This window comes from Notamacropus eugenii, chromosome 3, assembly GCF_028372415.1.
Source record: "Notamacropus eugenii isolate mMacEug1 chromosome 3, mMacEug1.pri_v2, whole genome shotgun sequence".
In the NCBI taxonomy this organism is placed as follows: Eukaryota; Metazoa; Chordata; class Mammalia; order Diprotodontia; family Macropodidae; genus Notamacropus; species Notamacropus eugenii.
In genome coordinates, this window is record NC_092874.1 from 275,321,607 (window position 1) to 275,348,400 (window position 26,794).

At 38.0% G+C, this 26,794-nt stretch overlaps 1 protein-coding gene across 5 annotated transcripts in view; it reads right to left on the bottom strand.

Moving 5' to 3' along the window:
* The window catches only part of EEA1 (early endosome antigen 1), a 132,419-nt gene that overhangs the window by 97,096 nt on the left and 8,529 nt on the right, over positions 1-26,794 (bottom strand). For all 5 annotated transcript variants that reach the window (XM_072655563.1, XM_072655562.1, XM_072655566.1 and 2 more), the window contains exon 2: positions 6,283-6,375. In XM_072655563.1, the coding sequence (XP_072511664.1) occupies positions 6,283-6,375 (93 nt within the window). The remainder of the gene's footprint in view (positions 1-6,282; positions 6,376-26,794) is intronic.

The following is a 26,794-nucleotide window of genomic DNA, read 5'->3' on the forward strand; positions in this document are numbered from 1 at the left end:
TGAATGAAATTTCATGAGGTAAGTTATATAAAAACATTAGCTTAAATCCTTGATATTTCAAAGCTCAAAAAAAAGAAAACATCTATAAAACATAATATAAACAGCAGATTTTTCCATTTTGCTTATCATACACTGCTTACCAAGTATGCATAATTAAAGCAGCCTATCATCCCTTGTACCACAGAAGGTTAAGCAACAGCTAACCAATGGAGAAGTCCATAATGGAGAATCCCAGGTATTCTGGGAAGCCCATCACCAGAGTTAAAACAAAACATTAGGGATCCACAGTAACAAAGGAGTCACTAAGCAGGATCTGGCCACTGCATTCTTTCTCCCTGTGCTCCTTCTGGTAATGCTCCAAGAAAGCAGTCACAGATACAGAACTTTTCATGCAAAATGGAAAGATGAAGCCTTGTGAAAGAAAAGCTTCACATGTTATTTTAAAGTCAACTCAAAAATATGAAAGACAGGAAATAAATTAGAAAATTTTTTTTTCCATTTTGCCGGCCAAGGCAGGGCTGGGCTCTGCTCCAGGTCTGGTGCGCGATGGACCTTTCGCGTCAGGTTTCCAGGTCTCTCTGGAACAGAATTCTCATCCGCTCCTTTGTTCTGTGGCTTCTGCTGCTCCAGAATTTGTTGGGAGTTCTTCTTTACAGGTAATTTATGGGCTGTGGGTTTGGAGCTAGCATATGTGTATCTTTCTACTCCACCATCTTGGCTCCTCCCCAATAAATTAGAAATTTTAAAGAAAAAAATTAAGGGAAATAAAATTTGAATATTGTTAACCTACAACATGAAAAATATACTCAGTGTGATCTTTACAATTCACCTCCCCTGCTAAATTAGCCAAGCTCTAATGTGTTTACCCTTTCAATGAAATGACAAGTCCACCCATCACCCTTCTGATTGGCCAGGATTTTCCTTTGATGAAATGTTTCCATACTTACTCCAAAGTGCAAAGAAGTATGGGAACCCAGTCTGTACAAATCTCAGAGCAGAGGATAGTCCATCTTTACTAGAACAGAACACTCTAGGAGAAGAGTAATATTAGAAAAAAGCTCTAAATGTCAGTGGGATAAAAGGTCGGAGGGCCTTCAAATGCTAGAGCAGCCAACTTTCCTGAATCGGCAAGAAAGAGCCACTGAATACTTTTAAGCAAAGGAATGATATTTCCAGATTTATATGGATAAAATATTATCTTGGAAGTGTTATGAAATACAGCATCAAAGAGGGAGAAGAGAGGTGAGGTGGGAAAAACTGCAGAACAGCTATTGCACTCATCTGGGCCAGTAATAATGAAAGGCTATACCAGTGTAGGATGGCAAGGAGATAAAACAGGAGGCTTGTTTCAAAGGTGGAAACAGCAGGATCTGGTTACTGATCAAATGAGACAGGAGGTAGAGTTAACAGCCCAAAGATGACACCAAGGTGGTGAACATAGGAGGCTGGGGTAAAGGGAAGTACTACAGAAAGATACTGTAAAGTCAGAAGGAAAAAAGTTTAAGAGAAAATATACACTCAATTTTAGACAGATAGCAGTATCCTCTAAACAACTGGTGATGAAGGTGTAGAAATCAGAAGTCAGAACTAAAGCTATAGAGCTATATACAGGTGGGAATTGTAGTTGTGATATTAAACAAGAGGCCACAGAAGAGTACAGAAAGAAATGGAGAGTGTCAAGGATAGACCCTTACATCTACATTAAGGTATCAGAAAGAAGATGACAGTCCAGCAAAACTGGAATGGGCAAAAACTTTTATGGAAGGGCAATCTACATCGCTGGAGAAAGTATGAATATCAACGAAACCTTTATCTCTTAAATGATGAAATACTGAAATTATTTAGTATTGGCATTTTACTCTATGTGGCCTTTCTGTTAAGTGCTTATTAAATACTGGTAGATAACGATGTAACAGCCTGTCTCTCTGAGACTATAAACCTGGCATGAGAGATCAAATGGAAAACCTATTTTAACAGGTCATCTGCTTATTCAAGGAATTCTTTGGAGATCAGGAAGGCAGGGTGGTGTCAGATTCCTCCAAGGAGATAGGTAAGAAGTGATAATATGTGAGTTTCCAGGGTATCTAATCCAAATGGTTCAAAGCTCTATGCTGAAGACAAAGATTCTGTCTTTTCTCCCTTCTAATAATTACAACCGGGCTCTCCTGGAGGATGCCATTCCTGGATCAGCTTTGCTCTAGAACAATTCTGCCCTGACTCAAAATCACTTTCCTAGAAGACCAGGAGGAATCCAATAGGATTGCTTAAATTAGGGAAATTATAAAAATCAGTGATACCCCTTAGGCTGTTTTTTTGTTTGTTAGTATTTAGCTAGACTCTCACGGATACCCAAAGACCATCAAAAAAATTTCAACACTTAATCTGACAAAACCAGCTAGTTAATGAGTTAAGTGATGTGTATATACAATGTTCACCTATCATGCAATAATACCAAAGACTTGCTAATGTAAAAATATATCAGTAGTTGCTAAAACAGTGAAATCTGATCTTAGTAAAACACGTTTATTTAGAATTTGACTTAAGATTACATAGCTAGCAATAGCAGTCTTGAAGGGATAAAAAAAGTGTGTCGAGTCCATCTGTTTAAAGTAGCTATAAAATAAAATCTTCAAAACATCCAACTTACTGTTCAATTTAAAATGAACATAAGGACCGTTTCACTGAAGTGAGGAGTTATAATTGTACATCTAGGTAGTCTAACATCCAGAAAAATGGAGACTTTAAAATGTTACAGATTGCTTAAATTCCAGTCTTCACAGATTGCTTAGAAAACCAAATATGATTAATTCACTGTTGATCAATATTTTGAACATGAAATATATTAAAAAGGTAAAATCAAAAAGCATCTTCTAGTATAGGGGAAATTAATGTAACTGTGTTGGAAAGAAAGTCCAGGTAAATCTGTCTAATAGAATTCAGGAAACAGATTTTACATAGCCACAGGTTAACTACCTAGTGTGTGTAATTAATTGTATCTGATCATTGTGAGAAAAGTGAACAGAAATTAGGACAGGTCATTTGGTTCTTAAAAAATAACTCAGAATTCAACTGGGTTCCCAAAGTGAACTAAAACCTCTGAGATAATAACCAGTTAAATTATCTTTTCTATTCAGCTTTAATTCCAAGTAATCAACGGAAAAACATCTATTTTAGGGTATTAAGAATTGAAAAAGGTAAACTGACAAACTTCCAGAATTCTCATGCTTAAAAAGAAGATGAACACTGATTACAAGACAAGTGGATAAAGAGTACTCTAAGAATTTGAATATTTTTATTACTAAGTAATCAGTGCAGAGAAATTATAAAATATGAAATATCAAGCTGAATAATGCCAACTGTTTATCCAGTCCAATATTCTGTCTCCAATAGTTGTCCCAAGGCATCTTTCATGTAGAGGATGTGGTTTCCTTCCACTATATCAGGGTCTAACAGGGGATATATTCCAATTCATCCTTTCCTCCTTGAATCTATCATGGCACTATTCTCAGGAATCTCTAAATCTTTCTCAAACTTATTTATATTTTCTGCTCATGCAACCACTTGTCACTAAAAGTTCTACAAGTTTACCATGGCTATGAAAGGTGATACTTCCTTTTTATTGACCTTAAAGTTACCTGCTGAGCTTCAAGGAATTACCTCATGCTAGCAGTTCATGTTTTTATCTCATATATGCCCTTTATGATTTTAAGAACTTCACCTGAATCTCCTCATTTTCCTCACTAAAAAATTTCCATTTTTTCTTACCTATATACTTGAACCCCCTTCATTCTTTTAATTGCCTACAGTCTTGTTTAGTCATTTACTATACCTAAAATGTCTTCCTTGCGCCTCCTTATTCTTGCCCATAAAAAGCCCAACCCAAAGGGCCATTCCTTCTTAAAAGCCTTTCCTGAACTTCCAACAGTAATGACCAGCCTCCTCAAATCTCACCCTACATTTGGCAATTGTAATTTACTTACAATAAAGTTTAGAGTATAAATATTTTGGGTATGTCACAGCCCTTTCTCCTAGACTGTAAGTTCCATGCAGGCAGAGACTGTGTTAACTATATGTTATTGATAATATGTGGATGTCAACTCCTCCAGCATCTTGCATAAGGCACTTAATAAATGTACAATGTCACTTCTCCGGACAACTTGCAAATACAAAAAGCCTGTATTCTGTCAGGTGTGCTGGCCAGAAATACATGATTATATCACAGGAAAAGATATGCCATGGACAGGCAAATGAATATGAAAAGTTTTGAGAAGTCCCAAGTCCAACAGACACATTGAGTACTGCTGTTGTTGCTGTCATTATTATACAAGGATAATGCTTTCATTCTCCTCTCCCCAAAAATTCTTTCCAGGAAATTCTCTATACTTAGTTGGCCTCTTTAGTTAGAGCAGCAAACTGTCTACAACTCTTCTGGGAAGAGTCAACAATGAATCTAGTATTCTTCCCTGGTGAAAAATTGCTCTGTGCCATATGTCTAGCACGATGACGGATGTCCACTAGAATCAGAAACGCAGCATGTCCAAAACTGAATTCATTATCTTTTTTTCTAAATCCTATCCATCCACCCTGCCCCCACTTTCCCTATTACTTCAGATAATACCATCCTCCTAGGCCTCCCCAGCCCACAACCTGGGTATTATGATTCCTCACTATCAATCACCCCTATAACCATGCTGTCAATTTCACCTTTGCAACATCTCTCCAATATGCCCTTTTCTTTCCTGACACTGCCCCCAGTCTAGGGAAGGCCATCTCATCAAACATCCTGTTGGTGGATCTGCCTGCCTTGAGTCTCTGCACGCCAGTCCTTCCTCCATTCAGCTACCAAACTAATTTTCCTAAGTAAAGCAGTGGTCTGATCATGGCACCGCACCTATTCAACAATGTTCAGTGGCTCCCTATCCTCTCCAAAATCACATAGAAAATCCTCTAGCATTCAAAGCCCTTTCCTTCCCCCTGCCTCACACCGCCCCCCCCCCCCCCACCCATTCTTCTTACCCCTCATTTATTCTTCAATCCAGTAACACCCAGCTCTTTACTGTTCCAGGAATGACATTCCATCTCTCAGCTCTGGGCATTTTCTCTGGCATTCCCCATACCTAAAACACCCTACCCTCCTCATCTCTAGTCCCTGGCTTCCTTCCAGTTTCAACTAAAACCACACCTTCTACAGTAAGCTTTCCCAATCACTTTTAATTCTCGTGCCTTCTCACCGTTAATTATTTCCTTTTGATCTTATACATAGCTTGCTTGTACACATTTGTTTGCTTGTCTCCCTCACTAGATAGTGAGCCCCTTGAGAGCAGGGACTGTCTTCTAGCTTTCTTTGTATCTCCTGCATATATCACGGTGGCTGGCACATAGTAATCAATAAATGCTTACTGACTAATATTTAATTTAATATTCTTTAACCCCAATAAATCTAAAGTCCTTAAAGGCTGAATTTCTAATCAGGGTCAGGTACAGTGCCTTGTTTAAATAAATGTTTCTTGATTTAGTTTGCTAGTTCTTGATCAACGAAAACCTCCTCCATAATTCTTGTTTTATATATGTACTTAAGTATGCATTTATGTTTTAAGAACTTTTTGGTTCTTTGGTTCAAGAGACTTGAAAAATACAAGTAAATTACATTCACTGGTTTGTTATCTACAACGTTCACTTTGTTCTTCAAAGGACTGAAGCGATAACTGAATTTTAAAAGTTAATTAATTAGTAAAGTTGACTTCTCAACAACTTGAGTTATTTTTTGAAGTCTTTTTACTTACTACATTAATCTCTTTAGTTACCAACCAATGCTGGCATATTTATATTGAATAAAAGCTTATTATAAGAATATGATCCAAATCTCTAATAATAAAAAATGTCAATCAAAACAACTGCTCCCCACAGCTGATAACAGTATACATATAGTTAAACAAATATCATACAATTACAAGGTAATTTCTTACAGACATAATGCTATCACTTCATAAAAGTAAAATCACAACCATGAATTAAGAGTCATTAATAGACAAGTCATAGTTTCAATTTTATTTTTCAAAGCTTTAAAAGCTTAAAAGAGCTCTTACCCAACATTCTTACCCAAGAATGTGATCCACTAAGCACAGCTACACCTACAATTATGATTTCAAAATGCATTTTCCAAATTGTTTGGTAACGCTATAAGAACCTTATTGTAAGATGTTTCATTTATTATTGTTTCCTCAAACATTTGCTACCTTCCCAGAATATTAAATTTGCTTCGCTACATTAATATTAGCATACCTCTGAAGAGCCTTCATTGTTGACATCCAAGGCATTTCCAGGTGTTGCTGATGAATCAGAATCAGAACCTTGAGAGCCAGCTCTCCCTGGGGTCTATAATAAATTTTAAAAAGAGAGAAAAAAAGTTTAGATTGAGTCTATAAATCTTTTTATTTGCTTTCAACTGTAACCAAAACCATGTAGTAGTAGTAGTGGTCATTTACATATTTTGAGGGACACCCGAAAATGCTGTTCCCATCAGAAACAGCTTCCCCACCCCCAATCCCTCATACCTGAAAAAACCTATCAGAGAAATTCACTGCTTTGGGTTAATGTATTTTCATTTGTTCAAATTAAAACACTCCTGGAAAAAGCAACATATTAAATCACTACATCATTGATAACATGGTGCTTACGTGATCCCAGAGCCTTGGATGAAAGAAGGTTTACTAAAACACAGAGTACTACCATGCGACCTGTCATCCTGTGCCTTTCACTATTTCTATCACTGACATTACCATGCACCCACATTATTATTACCTAAGTAGAAACCTTGATGTTACCCTTGACTCCTCCTTCTCTGTGATCTCTCTCATTCAGGCAGTGAACCTTCTCTCTATTCCAAATGTCTTCACCCTAGTACAGAAAAGCATCACTACCCCCCAAGACTTTTAACGATCCCTCCAATTCATCCTTCACACTGCATCCAGACTTATCTGTCCTGAGAATACTTTCCTCATGTCATTCCTCGACTCCAAACTCTTTGAGGGCTCTCTAACACTTCCAAAGCACAAAGTCCAAGCCCTCCAAGCTCCCCACCCCCAGCCTGGCAGCAGCCTACCTATCCAGTTTTACTTCTCCCCACTCTTCCCACTACAACTCTAAAGCAGAGTCAAACTGGACGATAGCATGTCCCCAACAAGCCCTAACTGTCATTTCTTATGTAGTACAATGGCAGTGGACCTGGAGTCAGGAAGAACTTGAGTTGAAATCTGGCATCAAACACTTACTGTCTGTGTGACTCTGGGACAAATCACTTAAATTCCACTGTAAAATGGGGACAATACAATAATAGTACCTATCTCCTTCCAGGCCTGTTGTAAGAAACAAGCAAGGTAATATTTGTAAAGCACTTACCACAGTGGTTGGCACATCTGCAGGCTCTTTATAAATGCTAAGCTATATCTAGAATTCCTTCTCTTCCTCTTAGCCTCTACTGAATCCTACCTATATCACAGACAAATTTAGAAACACTTGTAGGAAATAGTAGAGTAAAATAAGCATAGTCACTCAAAAAATTAAATGACCACAATAATATGAGATAAAAACTGTGAAAGAATTCAGAACACTGATCAATACAGCAATCAAACACTTTAAAAGACTGAAGATGAAGCATACCCCCCCACCTCTGGCATGGAAGTGACAGAGTAGAGGCACAAAATGAGAGAGATTTTCAAAAACTGCCAATGTTCTCATTGGCTTTGCTTGACTATACTTAATATGTAACCAGGGAAGGTTTCTCTTTGGGAGAGTGGAGAAGATGAGTTAGTGGGTAATGAAGAAAGGCAAACCAAGTAAAAAGAAAAAAAGGAAGAAAAAATATTTAACAGAAAAATAAACAAAATTCAGAAAGGGATGAAAATGGGATACTTTTTGCTACTTCAATTTGAATTCTAAAACTCTATTCCCAGTGACTACCACAGACTTTGAGTAATTTAGTATTTGTTGAACTGAATAAAAAAAGGCAAAGATCCACTGATACCAAAAACACAGAGGGAGCTAACAATATAATAAGCCCAAAAGCCCTTCTCTACTGCAAGGGTCCGAACCTTTTCTAAGTCGTGCACTACTCACAATCTAGGAAAATCTACTAGGCTCATCAGAATTTTTAAAAATTCATTACTAAAGGAAATGTGAGATTATAGTTATAGAGGTTCTTATTGTTTGTCCTTCATTTTGGAAGAGGACCAATGACACCATGAGGGTGATGTCTTGACTTGCTTGTGAACTGCATTTAAGTGAGGTAGAGCTGCCCAAAGTCATCAGCCTCACTCTCTTCCAGATTCATGAAGTCCAGTGGCAGGATGGAAGTCAAAATGGCTGGTGATGGCCAGCACAAAGTGGGTGATCTTGGCCTTTCCACATTAAGGTTTTTCCCAGATCTCAAATTTTCTGTGGCCACACACATTCAATAACCAAGAGGTTAGGTAAGAACTGAGACAAAAAAAAAAAATGGCCAATTTACCATCACAGACCTATCAGTCTGAGAAGGGAAGAACTTGAGTTTCTGGTCAGAACAGAAAACAACCGCTAACTATATTCATTCTAAGCCATCAAAATCTAATAAAGAGTCATGAAGGCCTGGGTTGGGGACTATTACTGGCCATTCCATGAAAAACAGAATGATTTGAGTTTAAAAACATAGTCAAGTATTCCATTTCAAACAATAGGCTTTTTTAAAGTCTCTTCTGCCAGAGCTATATTTCAAGAAATCGTAAATTAAAACTGTGCAGGACAAAATGCAAATTTCTTAGCTTTTTTTTTTAAAAGTTATTAAAATTTTTTCCAGAATTTAGCCCCAAACCTCAAAATGTCTCACAAAATACAAGCAAGTGAGGGGGAGGGGCCAAGATGGCGGAGTAGAAAGACACACATACGCTAGCTCCGAACCCACAACCTATAAAATATCTGTAAAGAAGAACTCCCAACAAAATCTGGAGCAGCAGAAGCCACAGAACAACCGAACGGACAAGATTTCTGTTCCAGAGAGACCTGAAAACCTGATGCGAAAGGTCCATCACGCCCCGGACCCAGAGCCGAGCCCAGCCCTGCCTTGGCTACCCGGCACCAAGAGGAGCAGATCCGAGCGGGCTTCAGGGACGGAATCTCCAGCAGCCACGCAGGTCCCTCCACCCACAGGCACCAGGGGTGAGAGAGAGAGTCTTTTTGGCTCTCCGAGAGGGGAGCGGGGTGTCTCCATAACTCAGGACCCCTCAGGAGGCAGCAGTGGAGGCGGCAGCAGACCGGGGCTCCCAGAGCAGGCAGGAGCTCGTATTCATTGTTGAAGGTCTCTGCATAAACCCCCTGAGGGAACTGAGTCCCGTGAGGTGGCCCTGCCCCCACCTGAGCACCTGAACTGATCTCATACTGAATAGCAGCCCTGCCCCGAGGAAACCCTGAGGCTGGGAAGCAGCATTTGAATCTCAGACCCCAAGCCCTGGCTGGGCGGATCTGGAGGCGTGTTGGGGGTGGAGAGAACACTCAGAAGTCAAGTCACTGGCTGGGAAAATGCCCAAAAAAGGGAAAAAAAAAATAAAACCATAGAAAGTTACTTTCTTGGGGAACAGATATCTCCTCCCTTCCTTTCTCATGAGGAAGAACAATGCTTACCATCAGGGAAAAACACAAAAATCAAGGCTTCTGTATCCCAAACATCCAAAAGAAATATTCCATGGGCTCAGGCCATGGAAGAGCTCAAAAAGGATTTTGAAAATCAAGTTAGAGAGGTGGAGGAAAAACTGGGAAGAGAAATGAGAGTGATGTAAGAAAAGCATGAAAAGCAGGTCAACACCTTGCTAAAGGAGACCCAAAAAAATGCTGAAGAAAATAACACCTTGAAAAATAGGCTAACTCAATTGGCAAAAGAGGGTCAAAAAGTCAGTGAGGAGAAGAATGCTTTAAAAAGCAGAATTAGCCAAATGGAAAAGGAGGTTCAAAAGCTCACTGAAGAAAATAGTTCTTTCAAAATTAGAATGAAACAGATGGAGGCTAATGACCTTATGAGAAACCAAGAAATCACAAAACAAAACCAAAAGAATGAAAAAATGCAAGATAATGTGAAATATCTCATTGGAAAAACAACTGACCTGGAAAATAGGTCCAGGAGAGACAATTTAAAAATTATGGGACTACCTGAAAGCCATGATCAAGAAAAGAGCCTAGACATCATCTTTCAGGAAATTATCAAGGAAAACTGCCCTGAGATTCTAGAACCAGAGGGCAAAATAAGTATTCAAAGAATCCACCAATCACCACCTGAAAGAGATCCAAAAAGAGAAACTCCTAGGAACATTGTGGCCAAATTCCTGAGTTCCCTGGTCAAGGAGAAAATATTGCAAGCAGCTAGAAAGAAACAATTCAAGTATTGTGGGAATACAATCAGGATAACACAAGATGTAGCAGCTTCTACATTAAGAGATCGAAGAGCGTGGAATATGATATTCCAGAAGTCAAAGGAACTAGGACTAAAACCAAGAATCACCCACCCAGCAAAACTGAGTATAATACTTCAGGGGAAAAAATGGTCTTTCAATGAAATCAAGGACTTTCAAGCATTCTTGATGAAAAGACCAGAGCTGCAAAGAAAATTTGACTTTCAAACACAAGAATGAAGAGAAGCATGAAAAGGTATACAGCAAAGACAAGTCATGAGGGACTTACTAAAGTTGAACTGTTTACATTCCCACATGGAAAGACAACATTTGTAGCTCTTGAAACTTTACAGTATCTGGGTAGTGAGTGGGATTACACACGCACACACACACACACACAGAGCACAGAGTGAATTGATTAGGATGGGATCATATCTTAAAAAAATGAAATTAAGCGGTGAGAGAGAAATATATTGGGAGGAGAAAGGGAGAAATGGAATGGGGCAAATTATCTCTCATAAAAGAGGCAAGCAAAAGACTTTTTAGTGAAGGGAAAAAGAAGGGAGGTGAGAGAAAAACATAAAGTTTACTCTCATCACATTCCACTAAAGGAAGGAATAAAATGCACACTCATTTTGGTATGAAAACCTACCTTACAATACAGGAAAGTGGGGGAGAAGGGGTCAAGCAGGGTGGGGGGGAGGATGGAAGGGAGGGCAGTGGGAGGAGGGAGCAATTTGAAGTCAACACTCTTGAGGAGGGACAGGATCCAAAGAGAGAATAGAAGCAATGGGGGGCAGCATAGGATGGAGGGAAGTATAGTTAGTCTTACACAACATGACTATTATGGAAGTCATTTGCAAAACTACACAGATATGGCCTATATTGAATTGCTTGCCTTCCCAAAGGGAATGGGTGGGGAGGGAGAGATGAAGAGAAGTTGAAACTCAAAGTTTTAGGAACAACTGTTGAGTATTGTTCCTGCTACTAGGAAATAAGAAATACAGGTAAAGGGGTATAGAAAGTTATCTGGCCCTACAGGACAAAAGAGAAGATGGGGACAAGGGAAGGGAGAGATGATAGAAGAGAGGGCAGATTGGTGATAGGGGCAATTAGAATGTTCGGTGTTTTGGGGTGGGGGGAGGGGACAAATGGGGAGAAAATCTGGAACCCAAAATTTTGTGAAAATGAATGTTAAAAGTTAAATAAATTAATTTAAAAAATACAAGCACCCCAAAATCATATTCCTATGGACAGAGCACCCACAAGTAAAGGTATGGCACCCCAAATGAAGAGAAGGACCATATGTGTGGGGGGAGAGAGGACGAAAAGTGTGAAGAAGTAGACATCCAAACCTAAGCAATCATAGTTAGAGGTTAATAAAAATAAAGATGTCTTTTTTTTCCCATTCAAGTTCATGGACCCTCCAAAATCTACCAATAGACCCCTTAAAATCCATGGAACCGAGGGCAAGAACCACTGCTCTAATGGATAAGGGGTCAAAAAGGATTGCAAACTACTAACAACATTTGAAAGATGAAAGACTGCTCCAAATAATTAACAACAGAAATGCAAACCAAAACAACTCTGAAGGCTTTACCCCTAACTGGCAAACAGCAAAAGAAGAAAAAATAAAAGCAAGGGGGGCTAACAAAAGTCAGATACACTGTATGCGTTAGCAGGGCACTGAAAGGCTCCAAACATTCTGGAAAGCAATTTGGAATTATGCTTCAAAAATGACTAAGATGTCCATTTCCTTTGACCTTGTCATTCCACGTCTAGGCATACACTAAAAGGTGGAAAAGAAGAACTGTGTCTTAAGCAATGATAAACAATTCAGAGAAGCATGGGAAGACATGAAATAATGAAGAGTGAAGTAAGCAAAGCCAGGAAAACAACAAAAACAATTATTACAACTATTGGGAAAGGAAAGAACAAGAGAAAAAATGAGAATAAATACTGTGTAATAGTGATAACCAAGTTTGGCCCCAAAGAAGGGATAAGAAACTGCACCTCTCTTACTTCTTGGTAGAGATGGGGGCAAGTGTGGGACATGGCATGGATGTCATGGCATCTGTCAGGCACAAGTGAAATGCCAGTTTGTTTGGAGAAGCTGCTTTTTCCCTCTTAATTTTTTCATCTTTGTTAAAAGGAATAGCTCTGTGGGTGGGGAGGGAGAAGCAGATGTATGTGAAAATGAAAGTGACATAAAAACAAAAGAAACTGATGAAAAGTTTTGATCCAGTCCTTAAGAAGTTTACAATCTAACTAAAGACCAAACAATTAGTATACATGAAAAATGAATAGGATTTAATAAATGAAAGACCATGTGATATTTACTAATAATATTTCTGGATTACAGACAAAAAGATCAAGATAAGGTTGGATTACCAATTGGGAACACCTTTAAACACGAGATAGGACTTGAGCTAGGCCTTGAAAGATGAGTAGAATGTAAATAACTGAATAGGAAGAAAGAGGGAATTTCAAGGTAGGAGGGAATAAAATGAATGAAAGCACACAGATATCACTGCATATTAAAGGGATGGAACCCATGGCTGTAATATGGCTACTTAAAGGGTCAATCTTATTCAAAGCTCACTTCATTTCTGCCACTAACCAGATAAAGTGGGTGTGAATAGAAGTACATATTAAGAAGCTATATTCTCTGGTTCTTGCATTTCCACACTTGTGGAAAGAATGGTAGAATGTCTCCGAATTAAGTTTAACTGTGGGAAAAATAGATAATAACAGTATTGTTGGTGTATCCTAGAGACTCCCTTGAGAAGAGATGAGAAATTCAGGGAATGCTCAAGAGAAAATCTTAAAAACAAAGGCTAGATACCTTCTGGGTGCACTATAAAGGAATTCTTGTTCAGGTAGGAATTGTACTAAACAGTCTCCACAGACTCTTCTAATTCAGAATCTGTGATTCTGTGATCAACCCAAGAGAGGAATGAGAAGCTTCCAAGAGGTAAAGTGGCGATGACAGAATATATGGAAAAAGCTAAATACAAAAATAAAGAGGCAGTCACAGATAATGTCGTTGTTTTTAGCCTGGAATTTTAAAAATCTTGTGCACATCTAAGAAGGTAATACTTTGAGGGTGAGAAAAAACATTTTCAATATTAAAAAAAAATAAATATTTTAAAGGCCAATCAAATCTAACCATTTTCCAATCTTAGTAAGCTTTAAAAGGCAGCACTCTTCAACTTCCAAACCCAAACTTAACTACTCTCCCCAAAAACACTTTAAAGCATCACTTCAATTAAATGATAATTCTATTATAGTTAACAGGTTCCTACTGCTGTCACTTTAGAGCAGGTATGTTCAGAGGCCTTCCAGACCCATTACCTCAATGAAAGTTACTATTTCTTCATTCTGTATTTTTCTGAGGTAGTTATTATCACCATTTTACACATAAAGAAACTAAGACACGGAATAAAGTAATTTGTCTCTAGTTAGCAAGCACATTGTATCAATAAAACAATAAAATATGGGTAACAAAGATACCAATACAGCAAAATGCAGGTAAAGAAGCAGTGTAAGTAAAATGTTTCACATAATAATCAGAATCAAATGGTTTTAACACACTAAGACACGAAAACTACAAGAACACCTAATGTTAGTCTAACAGGCAAACTGAGCCAGATTCAATGGAATATTTTGCATCACTATGAACTTGCAAATATTTTAGGCTTCCAAAACCAACGATTACTGAAACAGATGTGGAAAATATGAAGATTATGTCATGTAAAAGCAAAGCAACTCATATTCTAGGACTGAAGGAAAATAATAGCCTTGTCCACTAAAAAAGAAGCAATCTCAGTTGTTTTTTAAAAACAAATTTTCAACAAATACCGGAGAAAAGGAATTGTAAATGTCAATCATATTTGCATCTCTGAAGACCCAAAATATCAAATTAAAGCAATTTCTGAAAACAACCTAAATCAAACCAAAATGTATACATACAGCATTCCTTAAAAGTTTACTGATAAATTCCTCCACTGAATTCAATCCAACTAGCATTTTTAGTATCCAGCTTATGTATCCAACACTATATTAGCTACTGGGCAGAATGCAGAAACAATATATAGCCCCTGCCTTCCAGAACTCTGCATCACTGAGTAGCCAGACATGCACACATGGAACAATCAACAACCCAAAGGATTCAAAGTGTACTTTCTTCTTTCCTCTTTTCTGTCACTTCACACTCCCAGATTTTTTTCTCCCACCTCTTCTTACTCCATTCTTTATCTTAATTTTTCCTCTACATAATAAATTTTTTTGTTTGTTTTTCCATATTTCTGGAACCAGAAACCATCCATCTAATAAAGAGGCAATTCCATTACATTAGTAATTGAAACATTAGAGAGTAGAATTCACACCCACACAACAACACAGCACTTGAAGATTTGCAGTGCTTTACAATTATTATCTCATTTTATTTTCACAACAACCCTTGGCAGTAGGTGCTATCATCCCTATTTTACAGATAAGGAAACTGAATCACAGAAAGATTAAATGCCTTCCAAGTGTCTGAGGCTGAATTTGAACTCAGGTCTTCCTTATTCCAGCTCCAGCACTCTATTCATGAGCTATCACCGTATTTCTGTTCTTAAATAATCATATAACTTTGACTTGGAGCAAGTCAAAAGCTTATTCTGAAAATTAAAATGAGGTCACAACATATGATTTGAAATTCTATGATGACGAAATGGTATTTAATTATGAAAATATGTAGTGACTATCAGTGAAAAGACCACTACCTCTATACACATTTAACGTTATTGAATCCTAATGCTACCAAGTGTATATGGTATTACAGTATGGTACCTAATGTTTTATGCAAGGTTTTTTTCTTTTTATTAGCATAACATTTACATTTTTTACTGAAATAAATTTGTTTAATTAGAAACAAAAACAAGCCCTGAAATGTTCACCCAAGGCCACTTTTTTTGCATTTAATAGCATTTAATTTTTTTCCAATTACATGTAAACATAGTTTTCAACGTTCATTTTTATAAAATTGAGTTCCAAATTTTTCTCCTTTCCCATGACAGCAAGCAATCTGATAGAGCTTGTACATGTACAGTTATGTTAAACATATTTCCACATTAGTCATGTTGTGAAAGAAGGATCAGAACAAAATGGAAAAAGCATGAGAAGGAATTAACAAAACAAAAAGTGAAAATAATCTGCATTCAGACTCCATAATTCTTTCTCTGGATGAAGAAAACATTTTCTATCACAAGTATTTTAGAATTGTCTTGGATCACTGTATTGCTAAGAAGAGCCAAGTTTCTCATAGCTGATCACTGCACAATGTTGTTACTTCATATAATGTTCTCCTGGTTCTGACGCTCACTTCATTCAGCATCAGTTCATTTAAGTCTTTCCAGGTTTTTCTGAAATCCACTGTATATAGCTTTATAAGCTTATGAAGTTGAACCACTAATCTGACATCTCAGTTATTTCTACCTCTAAGAAAAAATTATTATGAAAGATGAACTAAAATAACTATAAAGAACATTTAATAAGTGTTCTCTTGATAAATAACAAATAAAAATTACAAATAAAACATATAGTTAAAAATCATTAAAACTATCTGATCATATTCAAATTGATACTCTAATCCAATTAATTTCCAGAGTCTTTTGTGACTGACTGAAAAACTATTTATTTAAATATGCCACTCTGTTTATCTAGGGTCATTTAAGGAAAGATGATCTCTTTTTATCTTTTTTTTTGGAAAGTTAAGTATTATTTCATTAAACCAAATTTAAAAAAAATCTGGGGCAGAAATTTTTCTAAAAATCAATAAATATTTCCTTGTCTTCTTAAACATAATGAAATAATAAACTTTTTTCTAAAGGACTCAAGGTCATAACTATAAATACTTATTTGTTTTCATGCAGTGAGTCTTTCAGAGGCCACTGAACACAAAGTACTATCTGCCCCTATAGTAAATGGCTGCAGACAGGTAAAGGTAAGCTCTGGTTATCTGTATTCTCTCTGTTTCCTTAATGTCAAGTTGTCAGCTGTAACTTCACCTGTCTCTAACGTCACTTCTCCAAATGCTAAATCCACCTCTTACCACTTAATGTTTTCCAAATGAATAAATGTACGAGTGAAAGCTTCTAATCTGCTGTCAGCTGGGAACCCAGCTAATCAAGTTTATTAGAATTGTGTCTAAAATAAATGTACTCAAAATGGGAATCTAACAAGATCATCAAGGAGTACAGTACAATGACATCTGTTTTGGTCGCTCACTGGCCTTTTGTTTACTTCTTAGCCCTTAGTGTGTTCCAGATAATTGAGTTTACTAAATAAATGGTTTCCATATAAATAACATATAGTTATTACTTTGAGTCACAAAGACCGGAGCTTACATTCTACCAATGAAGTCGAATATATTCAAAGATGGAAAAGAGCATAAAGTGGCAGCAAAACAGAGTACAAAAGGGAGTAATAGGAGAAAAATTAAGAGTCAGATTTTAAGGAACCAGGTAAAGAAATCTGGATTTACTGAGTATGTGATGGGGTCACCTACTAAAAGGTTTTAGTAGGGAAGACACATAATTAAGGCTCTCTATTTAGGAAGTTATTACTCAAAGTAATAACTATACATTGTTTATTTGGAAGCCATTTATTTAGTAAACTCAGTTATCTGGACCATAGTAAGGGCAACTGTGCGTGGGGGCGGGAGGGCATATATGTGTGTTACATCTGGATAACTACACACGATCAAAGATATACACATAGAGATTTATAATTAACTGAATGATGAAAAGATTGACAACAGGAAGAAAAGTCAGAAGGCTATTATAATAATCCAGGCAAGATATAATGAGGCCCTAAAATGGAGAGGTAGAAACAGGAAAGGCATTGTGCTAGATCCTGCAGAGGTAGACGTGAAGGTCTTAAAGACCAGGGGGAATGGGAGATGGGCCTTAAGGAAGAAGGGCAAGACATGGCTCTGAGGTTTCAAGAAAAAAAGAAATCCAAAGGTAAATCCTTACTGAGAAGTAATTAGGTATTGAAGAGTTAGAGGCAGCAAATGTAATCTCTGAAAAGTCTAGCAGTAAAGAAGAGCAGATGAATAGGTCACCTGAGTGACTGTTTTAGGATAGGAAAAAACCCTGAAAACATTATTGGGAAAGGAAGCCTTTGAGGAGAGATTCAAGATTAGGAAGATAATAGTAAAGCAAAGTCTCAGAGGAAATAGGAGATGATATCTAAGTCATAGATGGAGGAAAGGAAAACCACCTTTTTCTTTAGGAAAAAAAAAGGAAAATAAAGAAGGAAATCTTGTTTCAGTGGTGAATGGGCCCACCAATGAATGCTCCCACAAGAGAAGACAGATATTCTATAAAGGGAGATGGGACTTCATAATGGCTATAATCAGCAGGGACTTGGTACTTAGAATACTGGAAAGAAAGGGACCAGAACTCCTTAGGGCAACTGACATCCAAAAGAGTAAGGGAGGGCACTGATTCACTGAGCTTTGCAGGCAAACGGGAGAGAAAATGAACACTGGGAGAGTAAAGTTCAATAATCAACTGAAACATTAACTGGGGAAAAAAGGCATAGACAGTAACATAAAGTGGCAGGAGATTTCAATGTCTTTCTCTTAGTTTAGGATAAGTCTAACACAAAGATAAACAAAGGAAAAAATTTGAGAACTGAACAAAAACAAACTAGAGCCAAAAGCTTTATTTGATCTTCTATATGGGACTGCTAAAGAATATATGCATTTTTCATCATTACATGGAACTTTTACAAAAACTTAGGCATTAGGGCATGGACATTGCAATCATCTGCAAAAATGACAGAAACAGTAAATCCATCACAATGAATAAAAACAGTTCACTTCAGCAAATACAAACAAAAGACCCAACACAGAGACTTAACAATGAAATCTTAAATAACGAGAGACTCAAAGAACAAATAATAAAAGCAATAATCATGTAAAAGAAAAGAAGAAAAGACAAGAATAAGGATGGGTAAAGGAATTTTTTAAGATGTAGAAGGAAGTTAAAAGAACTCACCTACTAAACCAAGAAGTAAAGCCATCTTCAGAGTGTGGGGGGAAAAGAGATAGAGTTGGAGACAAAAAATAGTGGAGTCAATTTAGAATAGCTTTCATAAAGAATGAAAAAGGAAACAGGTACAAAATGATTAAAAAGTTGGCCCTGCAGCAATGATGGTCAAGCGGAGGCTTGAAGACATGAATTTATGATGGATCCTATCAGCACAACTTCATGACTTCCACTAAAGAGTGTCCAGTAACCAGTAATAAGGCGATAAGGTGGAGGTGGCAGCTACCCAGGATTGCTAGGCATAAAATGGTTGCTTATTAAGGGACTTAAGAAGTCAAAGGTGGCAGTCAATGACAGCTGAAATCCCAATAAGAAAAATTTGGCAGGAAGACATAAAATGCCAAAACAGGGGTAACACCCACGAAGAACAAGGAATGGGTGGTCTTTGAATCCTAGAGGTCATGATCATGACAAAGTGCAATTAAGGAGGAATAAGTGTCAGATAATATGAAGACAGGAAAGAGAACAGTCAACAAGGGGAATGTTTTTAACTAGGTCTGAAACAGGTAAACATTAATGAGTAACATTGAAAAGGAAAACATTTAGACATAAGAAATACTACCTTTAAGTGGTTAGTGATATTAGTAGCTAGGAGATGATGAATGGAAGGGGTTCCCACGTTCCTTATAACTGTTATTCCAAACCTTCTCAATTTTGCTCAATCCCCGACTCTATAGATGACCTAACTTTTACTTTACTGACAAAAAACATCAGACAAAATTTTCTCTCCTCTAAATACCACTTTCTCTACACTCAATTTTCTCTCCTCTTGTCTCAAATTAAGACATCTTTATTTTCCAGGCTAAATTTTCTTCTTGTACCCCAAATTCTACTCCTCCTCTGGAACATTCCTTCAATTATGTTTGCCTTAAACACTTTCCGTTCTACCTTCTCCAATGGCCCTTTCTCTTCCACCTTTGAACACAGAACAAGTTACCCAATCTTAAAAAATGCAGGGGCGGAGTCAAGATGGCAGAGTAGAAAGATGCACAGACTCTAGTTCTTCCTCCACAGCCCACAAAATACCTGTAAAAAATTACTCTCAACAAATTCCAGAGCAGCAGAAGCCACAGAACGACAGAGTGGAGGAGATTTCCAGCGCAGGGTGACCTGGAAGGCCAACAAGAAAGGTCTGCCTTACCAGACACAGAGTGGAGCCAGCCGAGCCTTCACCTCACAGCATGGCGCTGGGAGGTGGACCAGAGCAGGCCTCAGGAGCACACTCCCCAGTGGTAGCAGTGGCAGTTTGGAGACCCCTCAACCCACAGGTGCCAAAGGTCAGTGAGAGGGCTTTTTCAGCTGGCTGAGAAGGGAGCAGGCCCCAGGCAGCAGCAGAGACCTTAGCAGGCAGAGATGGCTCCCACAGGAGGCAGCAGCCAACATCCATTGTTGAAGGCCTCATCGTAAAGTCCCTGGGGGAACAGAGCAGCTGATCTGATCCTCAGCCCTGCTGGCGTGGTGGAACTGGAGGCGAGGTTGTTGTGCAGAGGCAATTCTACTACTCACAGATTCTGGGGACAAAAGTTTCTGGTTGTTCCTTGATCAGTGTGCAGGCTTGATTGTGCTACCTTGGAGGAACTGAGATCTTACAGAGTATACCCTACTCTTGATAAAGAACCCAAAAGTCAAGTAACTGGTTGGGAAAATGCCCAAAAAAGGGAGAAAAAATAAGACTACAGAAGGTTACTTTCTTGGTGAACAGGTATCTTCTCCCATCCTTTCTGATGAAGAAGAACAATGCTTACCACCATGGAAAGACATGAACGTCAAGGCTTCTGTATCCCAAACATCCAAAATAAATATTCAATGGGCTCAGGCCATGGAAGAGCTCAGAAAGGATTTTGAAAATGAAGTAAGAGAGATGAAGGAAAAACTGGGAAGAGAAATGAGAGAGATGAAAGAAAATCATGAAATGCAAGTCAACAGCTTGCTAAAGGAGACCCAAAAAAATGCTGAAGAAAAAACACTTTTAAAAATAGGCTAACTCAATTGGCAGAAGAGGTTCAAAAAGCCAATGAGGAGAAGAATGCTTTAAAAAGCAGAATTAGTCAAATGGAAAAGGAGGTTCAAAAGCTCACTGAAGAAAACAGTTCATTAAAAATTAGAATGGAACAGATAGAAGCTAATGACCTTATGAAAAACCAAGAAATCACAAAACAAAATGAAAAATGGAAGATAATGTGAAATACCTCATTGGAAAAAATAACTGACCTAGAAAACAGATCCAGGAGAGACAATTTAAAAATTATGGGACTACCAGAAAGCCATGATAAAAAAAAAAGGGCCTAGACATCATCTTTCATGAAATTATCAAAGAACACTGCCTTGACATTCTAGAGCCATTGATATTGAAAGAATCCACTGATCACCTCCTGAAAGAGATCCAAAAAGAGAAACTCCTAGGAATATTGTAGCCAAATTTCCAAGTTTCTAGGTCAAGGAGAAAATATTGCAAGCAGCTAGAAAGAAACAATTGTAGCATTGTGGAAATACAATCAGGACAACACAAGATCTAGCAGCTTCTACATTAAGGCACTGAAGGACTTGGAACATGATATTCCAGAAGTCAAAGGAACTAGGATTAAAACCAAGAATCACCTACCCAGCAAAACTGAGTACAATACTTTAGGGGGAAAAAAATGATCATTCAATGAAATAAAGGACATTCAAGCATTCTTGATGAAAAGACCAGAGCTGAATGGAAAATTTGACTTTCGAACACAAGAATCAAGAGAAGCATGAAAAGTTAAACAGGAAAGAGAAATCATAAGGGACTTAATAAAGTTGAACTATTTACATTCCTACATGGAAAGATAATAAGATAATATTTGTAACTCTTGAAACTTTTCTCAGTATCTGGGTAGTTGGTGGGATTGCACACACACACACACACACACACACACACACGGAGAAAGAGACAGAGCACAGAATGAGCTGAACAGGAAAGGATCATATCTAAAAAAATAAAAAGTGGTGAGGAATATATTGGGAGGAGCAAGGGAGAAATGGAATGAGACAAATTATCTCTCATAAAAGAGGCAAGAAAAAGTCTTTTCAATGGAGGGGAAAAGGGGGGAGGAGAGAGGGAAAAAGTGAAGCTTACTCTCATCACATTTGGCTCAAGGAAGGAATAACATGCACACTCAACTTGGGATGAAAACCTATCTTACAATACAGGAAAGTAGGGGAGAAGGGGATAAGCAGGATGGGGAGGATAATGGGAGGGAGTGCAAATGGGAGGAAGGAGCAATTAGAAGTAAACACTCTTGGAGAGGGACAAGGTCAAAAGAGAATAAAAGAAATGGGGGGGCAGGACAGGATGGAGGGAAACATAGTTAGTCTTACACAATACGACTATTATGGAAGTCATTTGCAAAACTACACATATATAGCCTATATTGAATTGCTTCCCTTCTCAGTGGGGATGGATGGGGAGGGAGGAAGGACTAGAAGTTGGAACTCAAAGTTTTAGGAACAAATGTTGAGTATTGTTTCTGCATACAACTGAGAAATAAGAAACACAGGTAATGGGGTACAGAAATTTATCTTGCCCTACAGGACAAAAGAGAAGATGGGGATAAGGGAAGGGAGGAATGTTGGAAGGGAGGAATGTTAGAAGGGAGGGCAGACTGGTAGAAGGGGTAATCAGAATACTCGGCGTTTTGGGGTGGGGGGAGGGGAGAAATGGGGAGAAAATTTGGAACTCAAAAGTTTGTGGAAATGAACGTTGAAAACTTAAAATAAATAAATAAATAGTAAAAAAAAAAAAAAAAGAAATGTATATGAAAAGTCCTGAAAGTCTAAAATTAAAAATCAAGAAGTAGAAAAAAATGTACTAGGCTTTGATGTCCCCATTAGCTACCATCTTGGTCCCAAATCCTACCCATATTTCAAGGCCTAATTAAAAATCCTGTGTCCTCACTGCACTATGATTTCAAGGAGCAATGGTGTTTTACCTCTGAATTCTGATGGTAGTTACTTTCTGTAATTCATTTTGTATTACCTCGTATTATTAGTAATTTTTAATATATGTATGCATATGTGTATACACATACCAATTATCTTCCCAATTAGATCATATATTTCTCACAAAGACTATACCCTATGTCATTATAACCCTTTCAGAGCCCAGTCCTACAAAGGACTTAAGAATATATGTTGAGTAATTAAGCTTGTAAACTATTTGTAAGAATACATCATGAACAGAGAATCAATCCTAGAATAACAAGAAATGAAGCTGGTAGAATGAAACAACTGTTGTAGATCATGAATGTTAGCCTGTGAAGTATAGATCTGATAAGAGTAACTCATATCTGCATTTAAGGTTTATGCTTTCCTCTCAACAACCCTTCAAGGTGGGGAGAATTTTATCCCTACTTTAGACATGAGAAAAGTGATGAAGTAGAGAAATGAAGGGACTTTGCCATGGTCACAAAACCAATGCTTCTGCTTTGTCTGATGCAAGATCCGAAATCGTCTGTTCTCCCTCAAGTCAACCTTTTGTTCTCACTATCCCAGCCTGTATCTCCAGGGTGAACTACCAAGACTCTGTTGGGGGCTCTAATTTCCAGACCAGCTCCCTTTCCACTCTACCACAGTGTCTTGCTGGCAAATAATGATGCATTGTAATAGGTCTTGAACAGCAGGCTGCCATGATGAAAGCTTTAGTAATATTATTTTTAGCCGTTAGTATGATACATTCGATTTTTTTTCTTTAACTAGAGGTAGCAAGACCAACTAGGAAGCCTTGTTTCAGTAATTCTCTCCAGAAGTAACAGATTAGGCCAAAGAAAGGGCTATAAAAATGGAAAGGAAAGAACAGATCCAAGATATTTTCAAGAAAAATAATTAGCCAAATATTGTGATGAAGTAAATAGAGAGAAACAGATGCCCTCCAAAAATACAATAATTCCCTACAGTTTTCTGAGCCCACAGCATAAGGAATCTGATGGTGCCACAGGAAAAAATTTGCCAGGTAAGTTAAAAATACAATGATCTCCCAAAACATTTAAGACAAGGCTTTCCTAGATCTGAGAACCCAAATAGTAATTATAGTAACCACAACTACTAGCATTTACATAGAGCTTGAAGATTTGCAAAATGTTTTACATATGCTATCTCACTCGATCCTCATAACCCTATAAGGTAGCTGCCATTATCTCCATTTAACAGATGAGGAAACTGAGGCTAGCAGAGATTAAATGACTTGTCCAGGGTGACCCAGCTCCCAAATGGCTGAAGAAGGATTTGCACCCATGTTTTCCTGCCTCCAAGTCCAGCACTCTATCCACAGCATCACTTAGTTGTCTGGATAAACACAATTATCAAAAGACAGAGCCACAGTATCTTTCATTGACAATCATCAGTCACAGGCATGACGAACAGCTCCCATGAAGTAGTATGAAAACACAGATGGGTCAGCTTACATGGCCTTCCTAAGGATTCACTTCAAACACAAGAGTATATTCATGCTGCTTATCCTTAGCTATGAAGCTAAAATACATCATTCTACCCATACCAACAAGGAAGACTTAAAACATAGCAAATCTCCTTGGAAGGAGAGAGAGGGAGCAGCCAGAAAACCACCGTGCCAGGCTTACTATTACAAGAAAAAGAGAGGCAGTGAGGGCAGGTTCATCAAGGTTTAGTAGTAGGCCCCTAAACCACGCACTAATCAATCAACCTCCATTTATTAAGTACCTACTGTGTGCCAGAAGCAGGAAACGCAATTACAAAAGAGGGTCACAAGCAAGGAGCTTATAATCTGTTAAAGGAGTACAATACTTCCATAGTGGCTAGGAAAGGAAGTTTTGGTCTAGTGCAAGGAAGCTGCCCTTTTTAATAGCAATGGTAATAAACTGATTATTGTTCCCCCAGCAAAAGGGAAGGGGAGACTGTTGTTAGGGGAGGAACAAGGGGGAAAATGGCAAGACACCCCTGCTAACCAGACCCTGCTATCCTGGTAAATAAGCAGATAGTATTGAACAGTCTGGGAGAATCTGAGGCCAGCTAAACATAAGAGGGCTGAGAGAGGATTCACTCATTCACCCTCCATTCTGAGGAACTCCCACCCAGGGATTTCTGAAACTGAAGTGGATTAACTCCCAACTATCCACAAGTTGAAAATTCACTGTACACTGAAAATTCATATTTTATACAGAAACTGAAGAACCGAAAGGAAAGTTACTTAATGAAAGGGATGAAGGTAGTTTTTAAAAGTAACAACTTTTTAAAGATATTTTTTTAATTATTTAAATTGACCTTTTTTGCTTTTTAGAGAAAAAAGTAGCTTTAGTCTAAGAATCAGAGTTGGAAGGGACCTCAGAGGTCACACTAGTTGAGACATAGTATATTTTTCTGAAGTACATTTTGTCATTGTTTAGTAATATAAGGCAACAATAGGAGATCTCAAAAAAGTTTTCTATGATCTCTTAACTGCAAAATATAATGGCCTTTTCTCAATTTTCATTTTTCGTGATATCTCTGAAGCCTTTGACACCGTAAATCACCTTCTCCTGAATACTCTTGCCTGTCTAGATTTCTTCCTCCTTCCTCTCTGACCACTTCTCATTTTCATTTTTCTTTGCAGAATCTTCAATCAGTTCATTTCCAATAAGCTTGGGTTAATACTGTCAGTCATTCGTGTGTGTGTGTGTGTGTGTGTGTGTGTGTGTGTGTGTGTGTGTGTGTGTGAGAGAGAGAGAGAAAGAGAGAGACTCTAACTCTGCACCTCTGAGCTGAAGCCTCTTCTCTTCTTTCTCTCTATGCTACTTCACTTGATGGCATCACTTCCCACCGGTTCAATTATCATCTCTACATCGATAATTCCCAACTCAGACCAAATCCCTCTTCTGTTTCTCTTTGGCTTTACCAGTGGCCTTCTCATATCTCAAACTGGATGCTGTTAAGGTATCTCAAACTCAATGTGTGCAAAACATAACTCATTATCTTGTTCCCCCTTTCCCCCAAACTCTACCCTCTTCTGAAGTCTCTATTTTCTGCACCCCCACTGTCCCGGTTACACAGGGCTGCAACACCTCACTTACACTCACTCTACATATACAATCAATCTGTTGCCAAGCCTTGTTCCTCTCTGCACAACATGCCTCGTATACATTCCCTTCTCTCTACTTACAAGTTCATCACACTGGCACAAGCGTTCAACACCTCATGCTTCTGACTGGTCACTCCATTCACTCTCCATTTGTACATACTCTCCCCATGCGTCCTCCATTCGGCCACCAAAGTGATTTTCATAAAGCACAGGTCTAATCATGCCATCCCACTGTTCTATAAATGCCAGTGGCTCCCTATGAGCTCCTCGATCAAATGTTAAAATCATCTGTTTGGCACATTACCACATAGCTCCTTCCTACTTTTCAGTCTTCTCATACTTTACCCCTTTCCACATACCCTCTGATGCATTAACACTGGTCTTCTTACTGTTCCTTACATACCACAATGCATCTCCTCACTCTTTTTCTTTTTTTAACAGCAGTTGCACTTCATGAATGGAATCCTCTCCCTCTATGTCTCCCTGATCCTTAAAGACCAGGACTAGATTTTTTTCCCTTTCTCTGTACCACAGAGTCTGACACAAAGTGCTTAAGAAATGACCGTTGAATAATTAGGCCCTCCGTTTCTAATAACAAACAAAAACCACCTGATGCCCTTTGAAATAATAAAGTAATACTCATGGAAAATATGCTACCCCTCTTCCAGTATATCATGTTTGTCTTAGTATCCTGAAGGAACGTTCTTTTCAACATAAACAATGTTGATCATTTGCATAGGTAGAACATTTCTTTGAAGTACCATAGAAGCATGATATATCTGTAGTAGAAAGAGCACTACACAAATTAATTTGGAATCTCAAAATTTGAGCTCAAATTCTGGCTCTAACAGTAGGCTGTGTGACCTTGGGCAAGTTACTTAACTTCTTTAGTTTTCCTCATCTGTAAAATGGCCCTGAAAAACATTTATTTCTTCAAATAAGGAATGAATCCCTGTACTATCTACCTTACAACTCAGTTATAAGGAATGAATGAGAATATAGAGCAACCACCATTTCTTGTCTATCATGTCCCAGGTACTGCGCTATGTGGCGGTGATAGAGAGGTAAAAATAAAACCATCTCACAGCCTTGGAGTTGATAATAAAATTGCTGTAGTAAAAAAGCACAACAAAAACAAAAGATAATGTTGTACACTTATGAATCAATTAAAAGTTCTTCACTGAAGAAACTCTACAAAAAGAAAAGTAGCTTTACAAATTAAAAAT